This window comes from Fusarium falciforme, chromosome 8, assembly GCF_026873545.1.
Source record: "Fusarium falciforme chromosome 8, complete sequence".
Lineage (NCBI taxonomy): Eukaryota > Fungi > Ascomycota > Sordariomycetes > Hypocreales > Nectriaceae > Fusarium > Fusarium falciforme.
This window is the reverse complement of record NC_070551.1, coordinates 3,412,431-3,435,651: the sequence shown is the minus strand read 5'-3', so window position 1 is coordinate 3,435,651 and position 23,221 is coordinate 3,412,431. Positions and strand designations below refer to the sequence as shown.

The following is a 23,221-nucleotide window of genomic DNA, read 5'->3' as shown; positions in this document are numbered from 1 at the left end:
GTCCAGAAATCCCTCGACAAAATGGAACTCAATGAGTTGATAACCGTGCTGAAGTGGATCTCTCCCATCGAGTACAATCTACACCACGACCTGGTAAGGCAGGCGAGGACCAAGAGCACATGTGACTGGTTGGTCCAACAATCTAAATTTTACGAGTGGCAGAGCGAGACCTCTTCCATCACATTCTGGCTTCAGGGGTTTGGTAAGTCCCAACATCGTCGTGCAAGTGATCTACTCTAACTCTTTTTCAGCGGGCTCAGGCAAGACTTTCATAACGTCGAGAGTCATTGATCTGGTTGCAGAAAATCTTGGAAGCAAGCAGAATCATGAGGGCTTTGCCTTCTTCTACTGTAACCAAACCGAGCCAACACGTCGACAGGCACTCTCGGTTCTCTGCAGCTTTATCAGACAACTTTCATCGCCCAAGTGCATATCCGGCCACCTCCATCCCAAGTTGAGGCAGCTTTACGTCGACTCTCAGCTAAAGGGTGCGGGATGGACACTCGATCTATGCAAGCAACACCTGATCTATCTTTTCAACTTTTATCCTCATACTACCGTCATTCTGGATGCGCTAGATGAATGCGAGGTTGAGGAGCGAAGATTGTTGCTCAATATCTTCGACTGGGCAACAAAATCCACATCTCGACCTGTCAAGATCTTCATCTCTAGCCGCCCGGAAGCCGACATTCGACAACGGCTCATCAGCCTACCCAATCTTGAGATCTCTGCCAGGAACAACAACCACGACATTGCCAGGTTTATCAAAGAGAGTGCTGATAGCCCGGGCCCATGGAGTCTAGCCTTGGAGAAAAACAATGCTCTAAAGGAGGAGATTATCCAGACATTGATTGAAAAGAGCGACGGAATGTTCCAGTGGGCGAGACTACAGGTCGATCAACTCAGGGTCTTTGAACATGAAAGGGATCTTCGAGACAGGTTGGGAAGACTTCCCAAAGATCTCAAGTCATCATACGACGAGATTTATCAGAGGATTCAAGATCGCCCCGAATACTCGAGAGTTCGGATTCTCAGGGCTCTCATGTGGGTGACAGCATCAGTCCGCCCGCTCACTACGGACGAACTCGTGGCTGCGATACGTTTGGACCCAGACAAAGAGGAGATCGATAAGCCTGGCGAAGTCACAGAAGAGCAACTTCTTGGCTGGTGCGCAAACTTACTGATCCGAGACCAACAAAAATCTTACTCTCGAAGTGTCACTATCTGGCGGCCTTGCCACCTGTCAGTAGTCGAATATCTCGAGGACCGCTTCACGATGCCCAGTGCGCATTTATTCGTTACCCTGGCCAATTTGTTTTTTCTGGTTGTCCAACCAGATGAAGATGACTCTTTGTCCACTCTTCAAGGTTACGCTTCCCAGAAGTGGATGGAACATGTTCAGTCATACGATAAGGCCAGCATTAACTTTACATGCGCCCCATATGATAGAGTCGCTGCCATGCTGAAGAGGTTTCTCGGTTCACCAACGCAAAGCTCTGATGCGTACGTCCGATGGCGCAGCAATGCCGATCGTAGGAGGGATCGAGAATTCAACGTCAACAATCCTCTATTTGTTTTTTGCTTTTACCCAGTTTTCTACCCCCTACGTGACTGGTGGGAGTCGGACGACGTGGAATTTGATCACTTGGCATTGAATGGTCACGGGGAGAGTCTTCTGACAGTCGCGGCTGGGTCAGGTTGCATACCAATATGCGACAGTCTCATCAGACGAGTCACCCCGGTGAACCCTGAAAAACACGGCAAAGACTATGGGAGTCCTCTTGGAGCAGCAGCAATATCAGGACATGCTCATATGATTGAGTTTCTCCTTGAACAAGGTGCCCATGTGGACTTGCTTCTGCAGGACGGCGTATATGGAAGCGCTCTCGCTGCAGCAGGCAATGCGAGCATATCGCAATTGTTGATCGACAAAGGAGCAGACGTTAATCTCATGCTGGAAGCTGGAAGCTACGGCAGCGCTCTTGCTGCAGCCAACGATAAGACCATGGCCCAGCTGCTCATCGACAAAGGAGCAGACGTGAACATGATCCTTAAAGCTGGAGCGTTCGGCAGCGCCCTGGTTTCCGCGGCAGCCAACGAGGCTAAAGACACGGTTAAATTCCTCATTGACAAGGGTGCAAACATCAATTTACCATTGTCGCATGGGGGGTACGGGAGCGCTTTGATTGCTGCCACATCGATGGGGAGGAACATGGACATTGCCCATCTTCTCGTCGAGCACGGAGCAGATGTTAATTATCTCCCGCCGGTTAGTGACTACGGAAGTGCTCTCATTGCTGCTTCCTCCAATTACATGGTGGAGAGCCTTCGGTCGCTTCAGTTTCTGGTTGAGGAAGGAGCAGAAGTGAGTTCCATCCCCAAATCGGGGCAGTTCGGAAGCGCTCTTGCTGCTGTTGCTCAATCCGGTCGCCCGGAGGAGGATCGCATCTCCGGGATAGATTTTTTGATAGAGAACGGGGCAAATGTGAACCTGTTCCTCCCCACTGGACAATACGGCAGCGCTCTTATAGCAGCAGCCTGTTCCATAGATGCCTCAGCCACCACGTGCAGGCATCTGCTCGAGAAGGGGGCAGATGTCCACCTTCGTGTCCCGCATGGGTGCTACGGAAGCCCTCTCATTGCGGCCATGCGATCAGGGTCGAAAGAAGTGGTTAAATTCCTGCTCGATGAGGGAGTGGAAGTTGACCAGATGCCCGACGGTAAGGCGGTCGTCTTTGGAACTGCCCTGATAGCAGGAGCCTACTGGGGATTCGCATCGGGTGTCCAGATGTTGCTGGAAGCTGGCGCTCAAGTGAATCTGCGGTCCGAAGTTGGGAGATTTAAAACTGCCCTCGAAGCTGTCAGGGCAGATTTGACAAATGAAGGCGGCGTGTTTGAGGATCTCCTGTGGGAGTGGAGGTGGAAGCCGGGCGAGACGAAGAAGGAAGCACGAAATAGAACGAAGCTCCAGGTAGAGGAGCTACTGATAAAGCACGGGGCAACCGAATGAAAAGGGCAAGGATTTCTAATTAGTATAGAGGAATTGGTTTGAGGCATCTCTATTCCTCGGCTCATGTTGAATGCTAGTGGGCATACCTTGCTGTGCGTAATTTGCCAAAGGGCCTCGCCCCCCTCATACACCAGCTTCCGGAATCCAATCCCTCCCCACATCAACTTTGGTTCAAACGAGCATCGTAGGACATATGTCCTCGGGAACACGGAGTAATTTATAAAAAGTCTCCGGGGTCGGCTGAATTCATGCCGACCCTGGCGATAGTCCCAACTTTAAAAGCAACAGGGCACGCACGTCTCGTATTCTCGGCTCATATCTAACTTGGCAAGAAAACATGGCTACAAGATCTCTAGTAGTTGGTGGGACCGGCGGTATCGGCTACGCCATAGCCTGCCAGCTCGCAACAGCTTCGGCATCCTCAACAGTTATTATCAGCGGCCGCACAGAACCAAAGAGCCTCCCTCACGCCAACCTCGAGTTCAGACCTCTGGATGCATCATCAATGCGTTCAATCAGGCGCTATACCGGCAATTACAAGTCAGCAAATGAGCAGCAACTTGACTTGCTCGTCTTGACTCAGGGCATCATCTCAATGGCGGGACGGACTGAGACGCCTGAAGGAATCGATCGCAAGATGGCTCTTCACTACTACGGGAGACAGCTACTCATCCGAGAACTAAGTCCTGTTTTGAAAGACGATGCAAAAGTTCTCATTGTGCTGGATAGTACGCGTGGGAATCCGAACCAGCTCAAGTGGGACGACTTGGACCTCAAATCCAGCTTTACCTTGGCAGCTGTAACACAACATTGTGTTACCATGACCGATGCCATGGTCCAGGCACATGCCGCCGAGCAAAAACAACACGGTCAAAAACGACGCCGGTTCATTCACGCCCATCCCGGAATCGTCCAGACCGACATCTACAAAACACTCCCATGGTATATACGCGGCCTCCCGAAGGCTCTCAGTCAAGTTTTTGGCGTTTCGCCTGAAACATGCGCCAAGAAATTACTCAAAGGGACGTATGAGTGTGCAGCCGCCGACAAGGAGGACAGGTTCTGGAGCTATATCAACGAAAAGGGCGATGTTGTTCTGGACAAACCTGTTTGGAGTGAGGAGCAGATTCAGAGGGTTAGGGATCACACGTGGAAGATTATCGATGATGCACTGAATGCGAGTGACTGAGAGGACGGCGGCTGCTAAACAATCAAGATTATCATTATTCTTAGACGAATAGTCGCAAATATTGGACCGGGGTGTCTCGCTGAAGCGCGGATTCAAGAATTTTGAACAGTGAGAAAGCAATGACTCTAAGCAATGAATATTTGTATCTAGAAAAGCCACAACCACCAGCGCCAGCCTATGCCCATTTCTCAGCTAGCCGTCCAATTGGCCAGCCACTTGCATCCGCCTATACTGAAGATTTGAAATACCCAAAACTGAAATTGTGGTAGATATTTAGGCAAAGACTGGCACATGTGAAGACCCGTGGGAAATCCCATGACAGAAGGGTGACGTCCTATCACACCTATATAGGTATCATCTCCACAGAGTTGATGCACATGTTTCTCCACGCAATCAAGGCGACGAAAGATTTCGTTTACCCAAGAAATAAGGTCTCTTTCGCCCTGAGTCTCTATCATGGTGAGCGGAAAGTAATCTTTCATCTCTTCGGTCGTCCAGTCTCGCCTTGGGCCTTCGCGGCCTGGGTTTGCCAGCCCGAGTAAGAAAGGGCCCCACCCCTCTCCCAACTCACAGGGGCCGAGAAGGATGTTTTTCATGATCTTGCAGAATGCCACGAGGGCTTCAGTCCTATTATACCCGGTGCCAGAGAGACGGCGGAACTGCTCCTCAAGAGCTGTACTCTCCTCAAACAGGGGCTCGCGGCCGTAGAAAAAGGCATCGCAGTAGCCATGGAAACGTAAATATGCCTCTAATCCCTCTCTTTCCCACATTCTGCGGTATTCCTCGAATCCTTGAAGCATTGATATTATAAAGTACGACGTATGAAATTGCGTATGAAGTGGTGTAGGAAGCGGCATCGATGGGATCTGTGGGCTGGTCTGCGATACGAATTCTTTGCCGTTGTGGAAGAGGGCGGTAAGTTGGCAAAGAGCGATCAAATTGTCCTCATATCCTTCCAAGTCAATCTCTTTTTTGAGGACCTGCTGTATCTTGCTTCTCAGGATTTCTTTCGAGGATCCTTGGTACTCCTCACGAACGTGCCGAAGGCGGCCAGCCAGCAAAGCCAGCGGAAGCGCTGAGTCAGATTGGATCTGGTACTTGAGCCTCTCTGCGACTCCTTGTATACAACGGGGTTGGTTTTCTTCAAGGCAAGCCAGCATAGCAGGCGAGGCTAAGATGAGGGCTTTAATGTCGATGGCGGAGTGGCATCGGTGCATGATTGCGATGCGGAGTTCTGTGGGGAGGTTCTGGAAGTAGTCGTCTCTCGAGATAGTGCCTATTTGTACCAGTAGTGGTGGAGGTCTCCCGGGGGAAGAGGGCGAGCTCCTCGGTGTAGACATGGCGGCGATGGTAGAGCTTTTGGTGGTAGTGGGAAGATGATCGATGGTAGAACGGCGGCTGATGTTGGCGTTTGCTTTGAGAATTGTGATTTGTATGAGGACATGAAGTGAAGATTTGCCGCGTGTCACTTCCAAGGGTTGCAATTCTCGGGAGAGGGCCCGGAGAGTAACGAGAATGTGACGAAAGAGAGACGTAACGTTGGCAAACTGATCCAAGAAAATATCTTGCGGGGCATGCACTCAATTTGTTAAAAGTCGGAATTCAGGCGATGTGTCTTGATGTTTGGGTAAATACACTCTGTCATTGTAATCCTCTATGATACATCAAGTGCAGCTTGATAGAATCCGTGGCGTTCTTCGTTGGATGAAACGGGGAATTGACGCAAACTGGAAACGGTGATACTGCATGCGCTACAAGGCTAAGAAAGGGCTGTTGACAAATGGGTTGATGGCGATTCCTAATCTTAACAACTTAACTATGAGATATCCCCTGAATACAATTCCTTTATCAAGCGGCTATTCAAAGCCGCAGTTCATCACAATGAGCTATCAATAATGTCTTGAGACTTGTGATCCTACACCTAGTTTGTGGCGCTGACCTAACCTGGAGCTCAGTGTCTGCTGCCGGTGGGGACACTCAGTGGGACAAACAAGACAGAATGGACTCTTGTGACAAGATCGCCAATAGGTAACAGCTCATGTATGACCGACAGGATGAAATGTCGACATCGAATAGGATTAAAACACGAGTAATGACAACCTGGAGTTCATGTAGAATGCACATGTCGTCGAATGGCTTGCAGTAGCGCGGCCAAGTCCCCTAACCCATCATCCCTGTCTGCCCCTCGCCTCCACTCTGGATCTTCTATTTTTCCCTTCTTACCCCTTGCCGAATGCAATCACCGCTTTGATATCCACTTTTTTGTCCAAACAAGGGGCGGCGGGCCTGAAGAAACATCAACAACTGCCAGCTAAAGAATCCCTCACAGCATCATTCATCACGATCGACCCTCGAACCCGCCACCGATACAACCTCACAGCCAGGGGCTCAAGCTGGGAAAGTCGCCAAACAGGCGCAATCCTCGGCGCCACTTCACCTACCTCCCCTCCATACCACCCCCTCCACCCACCCCCTTGCTTGGCTGCAACGCTACGACCGTCTGCGGCTCTGACTTTTGCTCGAAAGCAGCTGCGCTGTCTCATCCTTTACCTGCCGATCCTACCGACAGAGTGTGACATCCCTTACGCGCGGCTGCCGCACAGCCTCTCAAACGACTCGCACAGCACACTACCTACCACACGCTCCATAGTCTCTAATTAATAACCAACAAGCCCACCGCCAAAATGCCGCCCAAGACACCCAATTCCACCGGCACGCCCATCTTCTCGACCTCCATCTTCTCCTCCTCCTCCAACGCCGCCGCTTCCCGCCCTACGACCCGTGACGGCCACGGCGTCGACCCCCTCAACACCAACCACCCGAACCTCCTGATCAAGGACCGCAAGCCATCCTTCTCGCGCAAGTCCTCGTTGTCCGGATCGCGCCGCCGCGGGAGTTCATTTGGAAACGGTCCAAATGCCTACGTGACGGACGCAACAGCGCCCCCCGCCCTCCCTGAATACGCGCTGGCTGCCGCTGCTAAAATATCACCCCGACCCGACCTCGCCGAGGGCCATCATCTACCGCAGGCTCCCGACTTGGGCATTCAGATGCTGAACCGAACTGCGACTGGATCAACAATTCATTTGGGCGGCGGTATGACGTCTCATGGGACTTCAAACGGTGCGCCTGGCACGACTGGTGTGTGGCAGCAGAGCGAGGCCAGCATTATGCACCATCATGTCACTGAACTCGCCAACAAGCGCATTTCGACACTTGACTATTTGCGCAAAGCGTGTGTTGTCCAGCAGCATATTTCTATGATCGCACACTAACAGTATGTAGCCATGAAGGCCGTGTCCACTGGTTCAAGACCTACCTCTTCGAAAAGCAAGATCTCCACCGCATGCCCTCGTTCGACGCACGGAAGCTCGGTCGCAAAGCAACAAACCATCTCCTCCTCGGTCTTTCCCTCCCCACCGTCGTCGACCTCTACTCATCTACTCCGATCGAGTTTCTCCGAAGTCTCAACACCCTCCTCTCCGAATACGACTCTTTCCAGCAACTCCACGGCGACTCCTCGACAGCCGCTTCCTTGACCCGCGCCCGTCTTCCCAGCATGTTCCGCCGACCGGGCGGCAAGTCGCGACGATCAACATCTGCCGCTGATATGCATCCCATGGTGGACGAGATGGCTCCTGTGCCCGCAGCTGGTGGACCCGCGCCGGCAGTTATGAACTTTGCGGCGTCGGAAACGGATCTGCTTCCTGGTGAAGAGTATACGCATCTCTTGACACCATCACTACCCTTCGATCCCGACTACTTTGAGACGTTTGCGACATTGTGCGACGTCTTGATCGATTGCTATACCCGATTCTTGGCTCTTGTGCCTTCACCCCGCGAGTGCTCCGCTCCCGTCGCTGAGCTCTTTACCAAAGCCGACTCACGAGTGCGAAAGATTATCGTGCAGGGTATTGTACGAGAATTTGAAGATCAGAGCCGACATCATATCAAGACGGAAGTAGCCAGTATCGGCAAGGTGGTCCTAGGAGGTCTCATGTGAGATCCTCCATCAGATTTGGGTTAATGCGTTTGACGGAGTTCTTGAACGTTGCATGGAGTTGATGGCTGGGAGCGCAAGACATGGATATCCTGGTTGTGATCTTGCCAGGAGTTTGGTGTCTTGAAAATGGGTATAATCTGGTGTCTAATTCAGTTGCATGCCGAGATGAAGACTACGAAAGGGTTATCATGAGAGGGATATATCGTCTTGTATTCATGCCGTCAGCAGAGACCATCTCATTCATCTTACAGCAGGTCCTGTATAATACAACCAATATTATTCTACACTTTTATACACTTTGTGTCTATTTCTTGCCTTTGCTTTCCTTCTCTTTTGCTTCCTCTTCTGTGACAAGGAGCTCAATATCCCTGGCGACGAGCCAATCCCTCGCGCCATCCATGATCCTATCCAGCTTCTCTCCTCCCTCCAGCACATTGGGCAAATCATGCACATCTATCCCCGCGCGATGATCAGTACATCGATCCTGGTTATAGTTGTACGTCCTGATCTTATCGCCTCGTGTGATCTGCGTCTTGGACAAAACACTATTCCTCAGCCTTGCAGCCTCCTCTTCCCTCGCTTCTCGCCTTTGATCCGCAATCCTCGCACGCATCATCTTCCACGCCTCCTCCCGATTCCTCTGCTGTGATCTATGATCCTGCATGGATACCGTCGTCCCCGTGGGCAAATGGGTCATTCGAATCGCAGACTCTGTCTTGTTAACGTGCTGTCCACCCGCACCACGAGCACGCATAGTTTCAATCTTGACTTCCTGCGGGTTGACGTAAAAGTCGCTCTCCGGATCTTCAAAGTCGACGCTGCCAGTGCCATTCTCAGGAAACGAGGGGAGAACCCATACTGCGACGGCGCTCGTGTGAACGCGGCCTTTGCTCTCGGTGCTGGGGATGCGCTGGACTCGATGCATGCCCGCCTCGCCGCGGAAGAGGTCAAAGGCGCCTTGGTCTTGGATCTCGAGGACGGCTTCTTGGAGGGGGTTCTCGCCGGCTGAGGAGGATGAGTCGCCTGCTGTGTCGGCGAATTCGTACTTCATTACGCTATGACGGTAGCCCTTTCTCATGCAGAGCGCCTTGTACATCTTGAACAGGGTATCGGTAAAGTATCGGCCTTCGAGACCACCGGGACCGGGTCGGAATTCGATCATGCAAGGAAAATCGGCAAAAGGATGGCGGGGAGTGAGACTGGCAGAGAGGTTCCTGGCGAGTGATTCAAGCTTTCCCGTCTCGCTCTCTAGCTCATCGCGAGCGATAGAAACAAGATCAGCGTCTTGCCCTGGATCGTTGAGCATGGCTGTCAGCTCAGCGACAGAAGCCTGCGACTTTTCCCATGCTTTCAGAGCCTCGGCAACCCGAGAAAGCTCGCCGACGCGCTTAGCTTTTGTAGAATCGAAAGAAGCGTTGAGAGTCTTTTGAAGTTCGTCGTACTCGGATGTCATGGACTGAGCGCGGTGAAGGAGGGCGGGAGCAAGAAGCGACGAGGCATCTACAGTCAATCGTTAGCTAGAGCATTTCGCCTCGAGGTAGGGCGTTCCACGAACCATTGGAGGCGAAGCGCACGAATTGGCGCACGTGAGAGCGAGCCAGCGCTCGAGTGCAGCTCCTGCATATCCATGGCGCCGGGGACATGGCTTGTGAGAGGAGATTGAGGGGGTAGGACGTCAAAATGTTGATGTTGGAGGGGGCATCTGAGGTTGAATTTTTAGAAGCCTCATGTACCGCGAAAATCCGGGGATACAGTTGGCGCGGGGCCGAGATGCTCAGTCGAGTCACACAGCAGCCAATTGCAACGCGAAAACATGCTGTGAAATGTTGTATATATGTAGGTATTCTATACAGTCTATGTCTATTCAATATTATCCAATTCATGACTTTTGTCTCTCCTCAGCCTTTTTCGCCGCAAACAACAACGCCGCCCCAAGCATCATGCTCGACCCTCCCCACATCTGCGCGGCCAAGTAATCACCGCCCGTCATCTGCATAAACTTGCCAGCAAGCGGTGACCCCGTGAGAGCAGCAAAACTAATAATGGTGAAAATCATGCCGATTCTTGTCCCAGCTTTACTCAGATCCTTTGTTAGACTCGCACACGTCGAGGGAAAGAGGCTTTGGATGCCAGCGCCAAAATAGCCGAACACGGAGACCCAGACAAAACCGCCAGGCAGGGTGTGGACTTGAGACCACATGTATATGCAGATGCCGGCGGAAAGGATTGTTGGGATGAAGACGTTGACGGCGCCAAAGTATCGGTCGGCAAGCCAAGCTGCCACCATCCGTCCCGGTATGCCCACAGCATTAATGACAATGAGGATGGTGAAAGAGTCCGAAGCCGTTCCGTCCAGTTTGTCAGTCGCGTATTGACGAGCCTATGAAATGTGAGCAACCAGCCAAACAAACAGTCTCATTAAGCGAACTTACATAGTTGTACGAGATCCACGTCGGCCAAAGAGTAAAGAACATGGCCACGGCAAACAACACGTAGCTGAGCTCCTTGAACGCCGCAAGTTCCACAAGCGGTCCAGCCTTTCTCGGAGGCAATCTCGTCCTCGCCAGGAGAATGATGAGGATGGACGCGACGAGAACGACTAGACCCATCACTCGGACCGTCCAGCGGAACCCGATCTTGGGCATGAGTTGTTGGGCGATCAGCGGGAACACCATGCCTCCGGTTCCAGCACCACAGGCGGCGGCTGAAATGGCGATGGTCTTTTTCTTTGTAAAGTATGTCGACATGTTGGCTATTGTCGGCGCAAAGACGATACCGTTGCCAAGTCCTTGAGCTATGCCTTGGGCTAACAAGACTTGCCAGTACTCGGACGCGATGCTGGTCATGAAGACACCAAGAGTCTGAAGGAACAGACCGATGAGGAGCGCAGTGCGATAGTATCCGGCATCAAAAGCGCGACCAGAAAAAGTCCCCACAAGGAAAATGAGGCAAACCTCTAAACTCCCAATCCACGAGATGGTCGACGGCGGGAGCTGGAACTTGTCCTCGTAGTAGGGCTGAAAGATGCCAAAGCTGATTAGGTAGCCCCAAGAGTTGAAGGCGACGAGATGACCAGTTACGACCTGTAGCCAAGCTCGTAGACCGCCGTCGGGAGGTTCTCCAGGGTCAATTGGACATGTTTGGTCTGATTCGTCGCCGTCAAGGGTAGAGGAGATATCGTCATCAGAGGAACGATGCTTCTTCTCGGGTGAAGACTCTGGGTCAGTGTCAATGGGGGTAGGGCAGACACTGTCCCTCATCTCGGAGGCCGCCATTTCGAACAGGATATGAACAAAGAGATACTGGAATAAAAAATATCATTGCTGGAGAGAGGTACCCAGGTTTTATGTAAAAGTAATCCTCGTCCGCATGTCCGGCGCGCCCTTGACGGAGCCCACCTTGACTTTTCGCGGGGTTCCGCCTCCGACCCCGGCATCGGTCATCCGGCCGAGAATCACGAAATATGCATTAACAAAAACCCAGCAATTACGACGATCAAACTGTTCAATTGGCCAGAGTCACCTTGCGCCGTGACGCTGGAGAGACGAAAGGGTTGAGCAGCAGTGGGGATGACAACCTTGAGGCTGGTCATTAGCACATTTTTAGGCGGTAGGGACGGGAAAAACGGGAATAACGGGAGTGAAGCTGGTTTTTGGGAGGCTGAGATGCCATCGTCAATGGGCGATTGAGTTCCTCGCGTCGCAGCCATAAAACGTGGGTAGGCTTGGCTCTTACTGTAAACTCCATACCTGGAATTCCAACGGTGAACAAACACAATTGCACTCTTCAAGCCATGACTCACAGTCTTCAAGATTTAAAGAGGCAATCTTGGCGTTGAGTTTCTTCCAGATGGGCCGCTATAAAATGACCATCTTGAAAGCCAAGATTTCCCCAGATTGCATACCCGCCACAACCCATGCTGCGGCAACAATGCGGCAAGTTAGCGGCCAAAATGCCGGCATTTGCGGCCCGCGGCCGAAAGGCAAGAGACGGACACAACCAACTGCCACTTTCAATACCATGACTTCTTTTATTCTTTTTATGGTGTCAAGCTCGTTTATATCTCTCCCTAGAAATCACATAAATGGTACTCCCTGCATTCGTTGTTGAAGAGCAAAGATTTACATGCTCCAGTCTCTTCTAAGTCTTAACTACTTCTAAGATGTGCTTTTAAATAGCCTTAGACATGCATCTTTCAATGCTTTGAACCGCCCGCTAACAATATGATAGTATTTTATTGATTATACGGAGTTGATTCTAGTCAAATCAGCTGATTATCCCGCTGATACATATCACGTAGGTACGTAGCGATAAGACGAGGTCGCAACATAGGTAGTGGTGATTGTCTCTATGTACCCAGTGGGAGATCTCCGGACTGCTTAGACATAAGCTTGGGAAATGGCGGGTTGATGAATGGGATTAAGCGCCGGCTAGATTGAACGTTTCTGGGTCTTCTTCCTCAAGGGTATGTGACCGTTCGAGTTCAACGCCATAGTGTAAGAGGTCATCATCAGGGAAGAATGTATCGTTGTTGACATTGATCAGGTCTCGCACGACGACACCAAGTTGGACAATTTTCACCTGGTAACCGAAAACGGGAAGGATATAATTATGGTGATTGACTTGGAGATGGTGGATATGGACCTAACCGAGGACGATTATGCCTTCGCTGCCAAATCGAGTGCGAGTTTCCTGATACAGCAGTGTCGGCTGCACTTGCACACGATGGAGTATGACGAGGTGCTTCTTCCCAAGCGAACACTATAGGCGTAGCTATCTTCGCTGATGCCATAGGAGAAACAAATCACATTGCAATTCCATTTCGTTAAGATTAGCACGATATTGCAAAATTCCATAATCTAGTTGAGATTCAGCTCTTGAAACCCATGTATTATTCTTGCCCGGTGTGGGAACTTGAAGCTTGGCTGAGATGGTTGGGCAACCACAACCAAACCAATTTGATAGACCGATCAATTGAGATTGACCAAACAGACGAAAGCCGATATGGCTCGGAGCTGATAATGCGATTGGTGTGTTTCGGCCGTCATGTGAGGTTGGTCCGAGCATCTTGCGTTTTACTTGTCGTCATCTTGAAACAAGTAACTCTCTCATGTCACCATTTGCTGAGAAGTAGATTTAAACCTGACTATATATCACTACGCCCTATATCCAATTTTAAGTAGTCATGTCGTCATCATTATTCTCCCCTCCTCCATCTGGTATCTACGAGTTCACCGAGGTTCTTACGTTTCACTTTTCAGATATCGCAGTTCCCCCAGCGCTTTCCAACGAGAACACGACTGTGGGAAAAGTATGGGCATCTACACTAAAGATGTATCTTGAGCTAGAGCAAACCGGCATAGTTTACTGGTCTCTCGTGCACGGCTATCCCCAGCGAGCCAAGTTATTCATCGGTACTTGAACTCCACCCTTCCCTCAGACGTTGAATATTCTAACTTGTCGAAGACTGGAAGACAGACCTGGGGAGAGAAAAATTTGAGTCCAGCACCGAGTTAGAAAATATTCGCATGGCCTGGAACTCTGTTACTTCAGCACCTGTTCACTCAGTCATTTACCGTCTTCCATGGGGCGGCCATAGAGGGCACCCGGGGTTGCACAGCTCATATGACACCGTGTCCACCTTCATCACTTTCAACTTCTCCATTAATCTCACAATCGAGGACAAGGAAAAACTGGGAGGCCTCCTTTCACAGTTTGCCAGATCTGTTTTGCAGAGTCCTGGTGGCGTGGTGTCCTCATACTGCACCACTGGATGGGAGGTGAATAGCACTTCATGTTGCGGAATATTTCGTTATATCGGCATTCAAGAATTGCAATCTTTTCTTCAACAGAGCCAGATATTTGAGGAACTGCGGTCACTTGCTATGAACGGCACCGAGGTAGAGTTCATGGAGGTGCGATGTTATGATCATGGGTGGCAGGGTTCAGTCGATAAAACTTATCCTGAGAATCCGGGATCAGGTGCATTCTTCGCGAACATTAGAGAACTGGGTCAAGAAATTGGGCCTCGCGAGCCAGGGCGCCCAATGCTTGGCTAGGTTGGTCTCTCACTTGGCCAACAACCACTGGAGGCCACTGTCAATATAATGAAGTGTCACAGAAGGATGGGCTATTAGGAGTCTCATGTATCCAATGAGGAGATCTGTTATTGAGTCCATGCTATCGTCATGGCGTTACTGACTACCAATCCTGTACAAGGCTTTCATGACACATTCTATGCCGTCATTCAAGATGTCATCCTCTATAGTCGGAACCCCGGCCCAGTGGCTGCCAATCTTGATGTATTAAGGAAATCTAGGTAAATGAGCGGAAATTGTCGAATCAAAATATCTTGTCCTAGTCTCATTGACAGTTGATCTATAAGTACCCAGTCTATAAAAAAAGTAATGTTTTCCCTAAATGCTTCACCAAAAAGAAAAAGAAAAAAATCCCGTGAGGAATCAAACCCGGCCACAGTGTCTACGACTGCTTCTGCTTCTTCCCCTTGGGCATGCGGACGAGCCAGTACAGGGCCAGCGACGCCGCGATGTTGACGACGATGTACACCATGCCGATACCCCAGTCTCTCCATCGGTTGTCGTAGCTGGAGCTGAGGGCCTTGAGGAAGACGTTGGTGTCCTTCATGGGGCAGTACTGGCAGTCGGAGGTGGCGCTCTCGTTGAGGACGTAACCGCCAGCCGCAGAGATGTAGTCCGCGAGGTAAGTGGCGCAGTCTTGGCCCTTGGGGGCGTCAAAGATGACGTATTCGTTGGCTGCGCAGGTAACCTCGGTGTTGGCCAGACCAGTCGCCATGATGGCAGAGACCAAGTACGTGAAGGGGGAGACACGATACATGAAGATCCAGAAGCCAGGCATCTGATCAGGAGAGGCCAGCACACCACAGAAGAACAGGCAGAGCATGAACAGGACGTTGGCAAGGTTACCACCAGCCTCGGCGGTGTCAGTGATGGCGATACAGGCGTGAGCAAAGGTGCAAGTGAAGATGAGGAACTGCCAGAACAGAAGCCACATGAGAGCACCGCGCTCAGCAGTCTGACCGGCCGCCGCAGCGTTCTTGTCGAAGCCGACAGGGTAGTAGACGCAGACAAACATCAGGACCGACATGAGAGTGTTCCAGGGGATCTCGGCAATGATCTGAGACAGCATAAAGACCTTCCAGCTGTAAGCCTTGGATGGGCGCTCGCGAACCTCGTACAAGGATCGTTGGGTGACGAAGTGAGGCATCTGCTGTTGGACGAGCTGGCCAAAGATGGTCAAGATGTTGAAGACGGCGAACATCTGGTTCTGCAGGCCCTGCATGGTCAGGGGGGCGTTGAGGAAGACTAGACCGATGAAGAGAGCAACCGAGATACACAGAGCAGCCTTGGAGTAGATGTACGAGGGAGTTCGCCAGTACTGCTCAAAGACTCGCTGGGTGGCAATTTTAAGCTGCTCCCAGAAGGGGGCGGCAAACTCGTTGTAGGCACCGTGGTCGTTGTCATGGGCAGCAGAGTTGGCAGGGCCTTCAGCCTTGAGACGCTGAAGCTCGGTCTGAACGGCTTGGTACTCGGGGCTGTCCTTCCAAGTCTGATGCCAGTCGATGTCGCTGTGAGAACCAGGGGCGGCGCCAATGACCTCGAGCATCCACTCGGCAGGGTTCTCACCCTTGGGGCAGGCGCTGGATCCGTTCTTCTCGAAATACGAAGTCAGAGTCTCAGAGTTCTCACCGATATCGCCAAAGTAGATGGTGCGTCCACCCTTGGCGAGGAACAGAAGACGATCGAAGCGTTGGAAGAGCATAGCAGAGGGCTGATGGATGGTGCACAGGATAGACTGTCCGGCCTTGGAGAGCTTCTCGAGGAGGTCAAGGATAGCCCAAGAGGTCTGCGAGTCAAGTCCAGAAGTAGGTTCATCAACAAACAGCAGCAGAGGAGGCTTGGCAGCGAGCTCAACACCAATGGTAAGACGCTTGCGCTGCTCAACGTTGAGACCCTCACCAAGGATACCGACGACGGCGTCAGCATACTCTTCCATATCCAACAGCTTGATGACCTCATCAACATAGGCAATCTTCTCAGCGCGGGGAGTGGTGGCAGGCTGTCGAAGAAGGGCGCTGAAAGTCAGGGCCTCGCGAACAGTGCTGGTTTCCAAGTGAAGATCCTGTTGCTGCACATAACCGGTTTTACGCTGGAACGAGGAATCGCGAATCTTGCCATCGACAAGCATTTCACCAGTGATGACACCCATAGAGATACGATCAGCGAGACAGTCGAGAAGAGTGGTTTTACCAGCACCAGACACACCCATAAGAGCAGTCAGAGTACCAGGCTTGACCCAACCGTCGACATGGTCCAGAATGCGTCTCGGTTCTCCCTTGATCTTGATGTCGTAGCAAACGTTGTTCCAGTGGAAGACGCTGGTGGAACCCTGAATGTTGGCATTATCGTTCTCGTTTTGGACCTTGTCGGCAGCCTTGATGGGACCAGAATAAGCGGCCTCGGCATCACCCTTGCCCTGAGAGACAGCAGGCATGTTTCCACGTCGGAAGACGAGGACCTCGCCCTTGGACTTCTTGGCCGCGATGAGCTCGGTGGCAGCGATGTAGGTGAGATGGAAGAAGAGGACGAAAGCGATGATGATGCCGACGTTGCGCCACTTGTGGCTGTGGTAGTACTTGTACTTGGAGTTCATGAAGGCATCACCGTTGACATAGTCCTGACCGGGCAGAGCACCCACAGCGGAACAGGCGCGCATGGTGCCTGTGATGTTGGCGTACGTGGGGATAGCCGTGCTAGGGACGAACTGGTTGCAGGTAAAGTTGCGGTTGTGGAATTCGTTAATCATGAGAGCCTCATAAGCGTAAGCGACAGGGTCGAGATAGTTGATCCATCGGCACCAGCCAAGCATGTAATCGACAGGAATTACGAAGCCGGCAAAGATGACGAGGGCGAGAATCAGGATCGAAGCCGGAACCATGGCCTGCGAGAGCGTTCGAGAGACGGAGGCACTGAAAGAGTCAGAAAGTGGTCAACTCAGAATGACGGGTGGCTTACATAGTACGGAAGATACCAGACATGGCCAGGACCATGAGGAAAGAGACGAAGAGGAAGAAGAAGAAAGCGCCAGGAGTGCGGTTCAGATTGGTCATGAAGTACAGCGTGAGATTGTAAAAGATACTGTTAAGAATCTTGTACGGCATGTCGACCAAGATAGACGAGAAGGCTTCCGCAGAGGCATGGTAAAAAGCGTAACGAGTGTGTTTCTCAACAATGGGCCGTTGAGCGTATTGAGTCAGAATTTCCAGAGCACTAGCAAACGCGTTGGCGAGAACACCGATGAACAGGACGATTCCTCTGTTTTGGAAGGATCCTGTCGTCTCGGGGAGGTTGTACAGCAGCGAGGAGGCGATGAGAGCGGTGGACGTGTTGGCGACGAGAGAGAAGATTGTGACCTCTGGTGAACCCTTGAGACGCTTGAATCCTCGCCACAGGCAGAGCTGGATCTGCTGGACGTAGGAGAGGGTGAAGGGAGACTTGAGGCGCTGGCCCTTGGCCTGAGTCTGCTGCTTGTTCTCTCGGAAGGCGTCGGCGCTGGAACCGTTGAGGGGATACAGGCTCTTGTAGGTGTCGATCTCGTTCTGCAGGAGCTGATACTCTCGGCTCTCCTTCCACCGGGCGGCGAATTCGTCGGGCGTACGAGGAGCTCGGTTCTCCCAGCCGGGACGGACGATGCGCTCAGAAGGCGCAGTCATGGAAGTCAGGAAATCAGGGGTCGTCTGTCGGTCGGGGCACTCGAAGCCGAGGTTGATAAAGTAGGCCTTGGCGTCCTCGGCGCGACCAAAGAAGATCTGTCGGCCTTCGTAGAGGACCAGGGCCTTGTCGAACAGGTCGTACGCGCTCTGGGGGGCCTGGTAGATGGAGACGGCACAGGTCTGGCCGAACAGCTCGGACTGCAGCCTCAACGTCTTGCAGAATTCGATGGCGTTGGCCGAGTCGAGACCACGGGTCGAGTTATCCCAGCATTGGAAGGGCGCGTTGGAAAGGGTGGCCTCGGCGATGGTGACACGCTTCCTCTCTCCGCCAGAAACACCTCGGATGTAGTTGTCGCCGACTCGGGTATTGATGGTGTGGCTGATACCGTACATGGCCATGACGACGTCCCTGAAATGGTCGCTGTACTGGTTGTGGGCGACACCTGGGGGCAGGTTCTGAGGACATCTCGCGCGCGAGGCAAAGGTGAGAGTGTCGCCGACTGAGAGCATCGGGAAGTGGACGTCGACCTCGGCGGTGTAAATAGCTTCTCCCGAGTGGTGGTTGTGCATCTCATCGGCCGGAACACCCTGGTAGTTGAAGTAGGTCTTGTCGTCAACATAGATACCATTGGTCTCTCCAGAAATCGTCTTCAAGAAAGTCGAGCAACCCGAACCAGGAGGACCGAGAACGACGACCATCTCACCAGCCTTGACAACACCGTCAAAGCCTCGAAGAATGTCGATCCGTCGCTTGCCGCGGTTCGGAGAGGTGAGGTTGGTGATAGCGCTGGGAATGCCGAGCCAGACGTTGCCAACATCCTTCTGGTAATCGGTCTCTGCGCCGTAGCCAAACACGTTCATGTCCTGGAAGCAGAGGCCGCTCTGACGGAAACCGCTGCCGTGCTCCGACATGGTCTTGGCGACGGCCTTCGCCCAGGCTCTGGCGTTGAACTTTTCGCTCTGAGGGTTCAGAGGGGAGTCCTTGTCGTCGGCAGCGAAGAGGGCAGCACCATCACCCTGAAAGTTCTGCATAGAAGTCTGGGTGTACTGCCTCGCGAGGTCGCGAACGATGGAGTGGCGACGCTCCATCTCGTTCATGCCCTCCTCATCCTCGTCGTCGTCGCTGGAGCTGGAGCTGGACTTTTCGTTGGGGGACGCATTCTTGGGCTTCTCGGTGAAGTGAGCGGTAGAGGCGATGCCCTCCATGTCGACGACGGTCTCGTGGCTGCCGTGGATAGAGCCGGGAGCGCCCATGGGTGCCTCGCCCGGGGCAGGGCTGGGGTTAGGGGAGGCAGGCATGTTTTTGAGCAAGACAGATGCTGTCCAGTCAAGCGCTTGGTCGTGCCGTACCGGTGTCTGTGAGAGTTCTATCTGGCAATTGAGTCAGATTTGAGTGAAGAAAGGGGGGTGATGGTGACTTACAAGCAAGTTCTAAGGAATTAAGAAAGCAACAAATATTAAGTATGTATGTAGTAAAATAAAACAAAAGGATAGATCTGAATTGTCCAAATTGACACTGACCACAACGAGGCTCCCCCCCAGGTCTAATAATGGCCCTCCCGCAAACTTGATCGAGCCCGTATCTTCCGAGATGTTGGTGGGTACCGACGCGGGATCCGCAGACGAGACGCACACGGGAACGGTCGACTCCCCGTCCCCGACAAGACCTTCGGGGCCCGTCTAGTGTCCGTCACCGACAGAGCGTCAGAATTTGGGTGGCAATTATTAATGTGCAAATACACAGCCCTGGTTAACATGTACGAAGAGCACCCAACACCCCTGGCAAAGAGTCCTGCATCTCGTTATCTGCCCGCAGCAAGAAATATCCTAGTTCGCCCGCCGGCTTGACTCTCTTACCGAACTCCAAAGAACGAAAAAAAAGAAGTTTCTACTGCTTGCTTACGTTTTACCTGTTCCTTCCCATATTGCCACATTCGGTCATTATACGACACCATGGCAGCCCTGCCTACAGAACAACCGCAAAGACCAACAGAGTCTAAGAGAATCTTGGCCTGTGTGCTCTGCCAGCAACGCAAGAAGAAGTGTGATCGCAAGAGTCCATGTTCCTTTTGCGTCAAGGTATGTTTTTACACATCTTCAACATGTCAAGCAAGATATTAACCGTGCTTGATAGGCCAAGGTCACTTGCATACCAAGTACACCAGCTCCCAAGCGTAAGCGGCGGAAGCCCACAAAGGAGCTCCTCGAACGCTTGGAAAGATGCGAGCAGCTCCTCAAGAGATGCACCTGTGTGCAAAAATCTCAGATGTATGACTTGCCAGGACATTATAGCGAGTCCAGCAGTCCCACGGATAGCCATTCGAGTCCACCTCCAGAGTACGGAAAGGTGACGCCTTCGAGCTATGAGCAACACCAAACCTTTTCACCACAATAATCATTGCTTTTTTGAAGTATACAACTCTTCTCAGTCACTTGACATCTTTTTTTTTGTATGGCGTTGATTTGGGAACACTTGCTCGTAAAAGGTGGGAAAGAAGGGGCGTATACTCTATCTTGATGCCCGCAAGCATTTGGATGCGTCTTGTATACCTGGGGGTGTCTGGCGTACAGAATCTTTGATGGTTAGCGAGCATTGGAGAGATAGAGGGTGGTATACTTGGGCAACACGGCAATGGGGGGCGTTGATACAGATACCATAATAAACTCGAAATTGTAAAGAATCCTGTAGTATATATTTTGATCATATAAAGTCACGCCATATAAGTAACATGACGCTGAAAAATGTTGGTCTCGTGGTGTGCTCAGTCTTGGTGGTGAGAGTCGAGAGGAACGGGGAACCATCGAATGTCGTTGAAAAAAACCTGGGGGGTAAGAGGTCTCGGTAAATTCTGAACCCCTGCTCCAAATGCCCTGTGGATCCTCCCCTGCCAGGATCATCCACTAGTCTCCGCCGTGCCAAGACGTGTCGGACCCGACGAGGACCCCGGGAACGCGCTTGTTAGAGTTTGAGCGTTTATTCAGCTGGTGTCAGACTTGATACCTCGGGATCTGACAGCTTGGCTTCATGGGAGTGATTGGATCGAAACCCCTGTTTGGGAAATCAAGATCCAAATCGACAAGGGCACCGGTGACACGGTATGACTCCAACATTCGTCACTCCTGAATCAACGCATTGAGAACCATAATGACGTCCATTTCTCTACGTGGGGCTTCACGGATAAGATTCTGAGTCCTCCAAGTTACACTTTTCTTACCCCGGGTTCCGTTACGGGGCCGTCTCCGGACACCGCCCGGACGAAAGCTGATAGTCTCCATGGAGTTGGGGGCAAAAACGTGGCAATGCGTTCTTTTTTCTCTCTTGAAACTCTATTTTCCCCTCTTCAGGGGCATTATCATCTAATCGTCCCGAGAGCGAAAATGTCCGCCATCCCTGCGTGCCAAGTTGGTAGTTGTCAATGTCGTCATGGTTGAAAATTGTCAATATTTTGATTCATGCCTGTCACACACGAGCCCCCGGTAATGAAACGGGAGATATCACGCCACGTTTTTCAAGTCCGTGACACCTTTCCTTTCGTGTTCTTTTTCTTTTCTCTACCTAGATGGCGCTTGGACGTACTTGACGTGGCCATGCCCCCTCCATGTTGCCGGGTGTCGATGGAATTTGCATCATTCTTGGCCAACATTACCGGAAACGCAGTCATTCCTAAACCCGACACATTCTATTGGAGAATGCTAGAAGTTTCTTTTACTTGTGATAACATGTTCCCGAGCCAACATGAGTCTCTGGATAATGCCCTGTCCAGTGGGCAGGACGGGAGTTACCATCTGTCCGTCGTACTCGTATTCTTGTTGCGCACCAGTATCACAACACACAAAGATAACGGTCTCCTAATCTGTGGGAAGCATTACGGGTGATCACCACGGTGTCTAGAATAGCAAAAGCGACACCGAAAAAAAGAAAAGAAAAGGATTGAATAGGGGAGTTCGGAGACTCAATGTCCGCGGGATGCGCGGGCTCTACTACGGCACTACGACCCCGTCACCATCAAGAAGTTAGACTGGTCTTGAGTGAGATTATCGATCCAACGTACCCGCTTTCAGGGAGGGTTCGGGGTTGCCTCAGGAGCAGCCCAGCCAATCCTCATCCGAGTTCAGGCGCTCCACCAAAGTGTGTGATACACCTTCATGAAGCGAGTGTGACGATCTTGTTGTTTCCCAAATGATAAACCTATGAGGAAGTACTAGACACCATCTAAACAACAAGGTACAAGTCACATCTAGTAATATGCTGAAGGTTATCAAGTATAGCTAAGCTATACTGATGGCCAAGGTAGCTTCTACAGAGAAAAGCGCAAATGAGCGTGTTCTGTATGCAACCAAGAAGTTTCTACTTTGATTTAGGGTAGGATCAAAATAGGAGCATCAGCACTCTTGGTCCTACCCCGATCTGCAGGGGCTCTACCCCTCCGGCCTCTATCTCGGCACCTTGCTCAAGGCCGAGTGGCCCTTCACGCTCAATACCGCCCCCATCGGCCCGGGGCTCTCTATTCGTTGAGATTTGCAGAAAATAAGTCGTCATTAGCCTAAGCCCAGGGGAAGGAGAAGCGTAACAAGCATAGAACAGCGGAGAGGGCCTGGTGGGCCAACGGAAGGGAGGCGAGGAGAGGACTAGATGCCCTCGAGCCTCGGTGCCCAGAGGTACCATTGGCCGAGCGGGAGAGTGTGGATCCGGACCAGGAAGAGTTTGCCGGTATTGGTAATGATGTTGATCGTGGTGATGAGTACGTCCCCTTATTGTGGTTAGCAGCGGTGGTTTGTGGAACTGCTCTAGCCGCACGTCCTTCTCACATATCAACCTAAGTTACTCCGTACTGTCAATCGACATTGCGAATGGATGTAGGAAGAATGTAGCTGGATATTGGGCTACGCGTGGGGACGAATACTGGATGGCCGTGAACGGATGTGGATGGGTGTTATATAGGTAAGCTTATAGTCTCATAACGATACCTGATGAGGAGAAAGAAAGAGAAGAGAGGGAAAACAAGGCCAGGATGAGGATTAACACCTATGTTTCTAGTTGAAAAGGGGTGCATCAATGAACCATTATAATTCTTGAACGCAGCGATGGACCATTGCTATTGCCCCATCTGTTCTTGAATTATGGCTAGGGAGCTTTACTAATGGTATTCTCCAAAATCTTGCATCCCAGGCACTTTCTGTTACAGCAAAGTAGTATACAAGATAGTTCTTGCTCCACACCAGAATGCAGCCTGCCAAGGACTTCCCCGTGATTGGGGGTAGAGAAGA

The 23,221-nt window shown here is 51.6% G+C and overlaps 9 protein-coding genes across 9 annotated transcripts; 5 read left to right on the top strand and 4 right to left on the bottom strand.

Annotated features, from left to right (window-relative positions):
- Positions 1–21: 21 nt before the first annotated feature.
- On the top strand, positions 22–3,010 carry NCS54_01083300 (Hypothetical protein; the record flags this gene model as incomplete). The annotated part of the gene is made up of 2 exons (XM_053156126.1): positions 22–202; positions 252–3,010. 2 exons carry the CDS (start codon positions 22–24, stop codon positions 3,008–3,010), a joined length of 2,940 nt encoding a protein of 979 aa, XP_053012101.1.
- A 334-nt stretch (positions 3,011–3,344) lies between these two features.
- Positions 3,345–4,199, top strand: NCS54_01083200 (Hypothetical protein; the record flags this gene model as incomplete). The annotated part of the gene is made up of 1 exon (XM_053156125.1): positions 3,345–4,199. The coding sequence occupies exon 1, from the start codon at positions 3,348–3,350 to the stop codon at positions 4,197–4,199; it is 852 nt and encodes a 283-aa protein (XP_053012100.1). The 5' UTR covers positions 3,345–3,347.
- Positions 4,200–4,472: 273 nt separating this feature from the next.
- NCS54_01083100 (Hypothetical protein) lies at positions 4,473–5,539 on the bottom strand (the record flags this gene model as incomplete). The annotated part of the gene is made up of 2 exons (XM_053156124.1): positions 4,473–4,483; positions 4,771–5,539. The coding sequence occupies 2 exons, from the start codon at positions 5,537–5,539 to the stop codon at positions 4,473–4,475; spliced, it is 780 nt and encodes a 259-aa protein (XP_053012099.1).
- A 1,344-nt stretch (positions 5,540–6,883) lies between these two features.
- Positions 6,884–8,202, top strand: NCS54_01083000 (Hypothetical protein; the record flags this gene model as incomplete). Its single annotated transcript, XM_053156123.1, has 2 exons — positions 6,884–7,434; positions 7,485–8,202. 2 exons carry the CDS (start codon positions 6,884–6,886, stop codon positions 8,200–8,202), a joined length of 1,269 nt encoding a protein of 422 aa, XP_053012098.1.
- A 304-nt stretch (positions 8,203–8,506) lies between these two features.
- On the bottom strand, positions 8,507–9,845 carry NCS54_01082900 (RF-PROK-I domain-containing protein; the record flags this gene model as incomplete). Its single annotated transcript, XM_053156122.1, has 2 exons — positions 8,507–9,702; positions 9,758–9,845. 2 exons carry the CDS (start codon positions 9,843–9,845, stop codon positions 8,507–8,509), a joined length of 1,284 nt encoding a protein of 427 aa, XP_053012097.1.
- A 236-nt stretch (positions 9,846–10,081) lies between these two features.
- NCS54_01082800 (Hypothetical protein) lies at positions 10,082–11,477 on the bottom strand (the record flags this gene model as incomplete). The annotated part of the gene is made up of 2 exons (XM_053156121.1): positions 10,082–10,582; positions 10,635–11,477. 2 exons carry the CDS (start codon positions 11,475–11,477, stop codon positions 10,082–10,084), a joined length of 1,344 nt encoding a protein of 447 aa, XP_053012096.1.
- Positions 11,478–13,387: 1,910 nt separating this feature from the next.
- On the top strand, positions 13,388–14,261 carry NCS54_01082700 (Hypothetical protein; the record flags this gene model as incomplete). The annotated part of the gene is made up of 2 exons (XM_053156120.1): positions 13,388–13,616; positions 13,669–14,261. 2 exons carry the CDS (start codon positions 13,388–13,390, stop codon positions 14,259–14,261), a joined length of 822 nt encoding a protein of 273 aa, XP_053012095.1.
- Positions 14,262–14,682: 421 nt separating this feature from the next.
- On the bottom strand, positions 14,683–19,252 carry NCS54_01082600 (ZEB2-regulated ABC transporter 1; the record flags this gene model as incomplete). The annotated part of the gene is made up of 2 exons (XM_053156119.1): positions 14,683–17,209; positions 17,256–19,252. The coding sequence occupies 2 exons, from the start codon at positions 19,250–19,252 to the stop codon at positions 14,683–14,685; spliced, it is 4,524 nt and encodes a 1,507-aa protein (XP_053012094.1).
- A 654-nt stretch (positions 19,253–19,906) lies between these two features.
- On the top strand, positions 19,907–20,348 carry NCS54_01082500 (Zn(2)-C6 fungal-type domain-containing protein; the record flags this gene model as incomplete). The annotated part of the gene is made up of 2 exons (XM_053156118.1): positions 19,907–20,032; positions 20,088–20,348. 2 exons carry the CDS (start codon positions 19,907–19,909, stop codon positions 20,346–20,348), a joined length of 387 nt encoding a protein of 128 aa, XP_053012093.1.
- Positions 20,349–23,221: the final 2,873 nt, after the last annotated feature.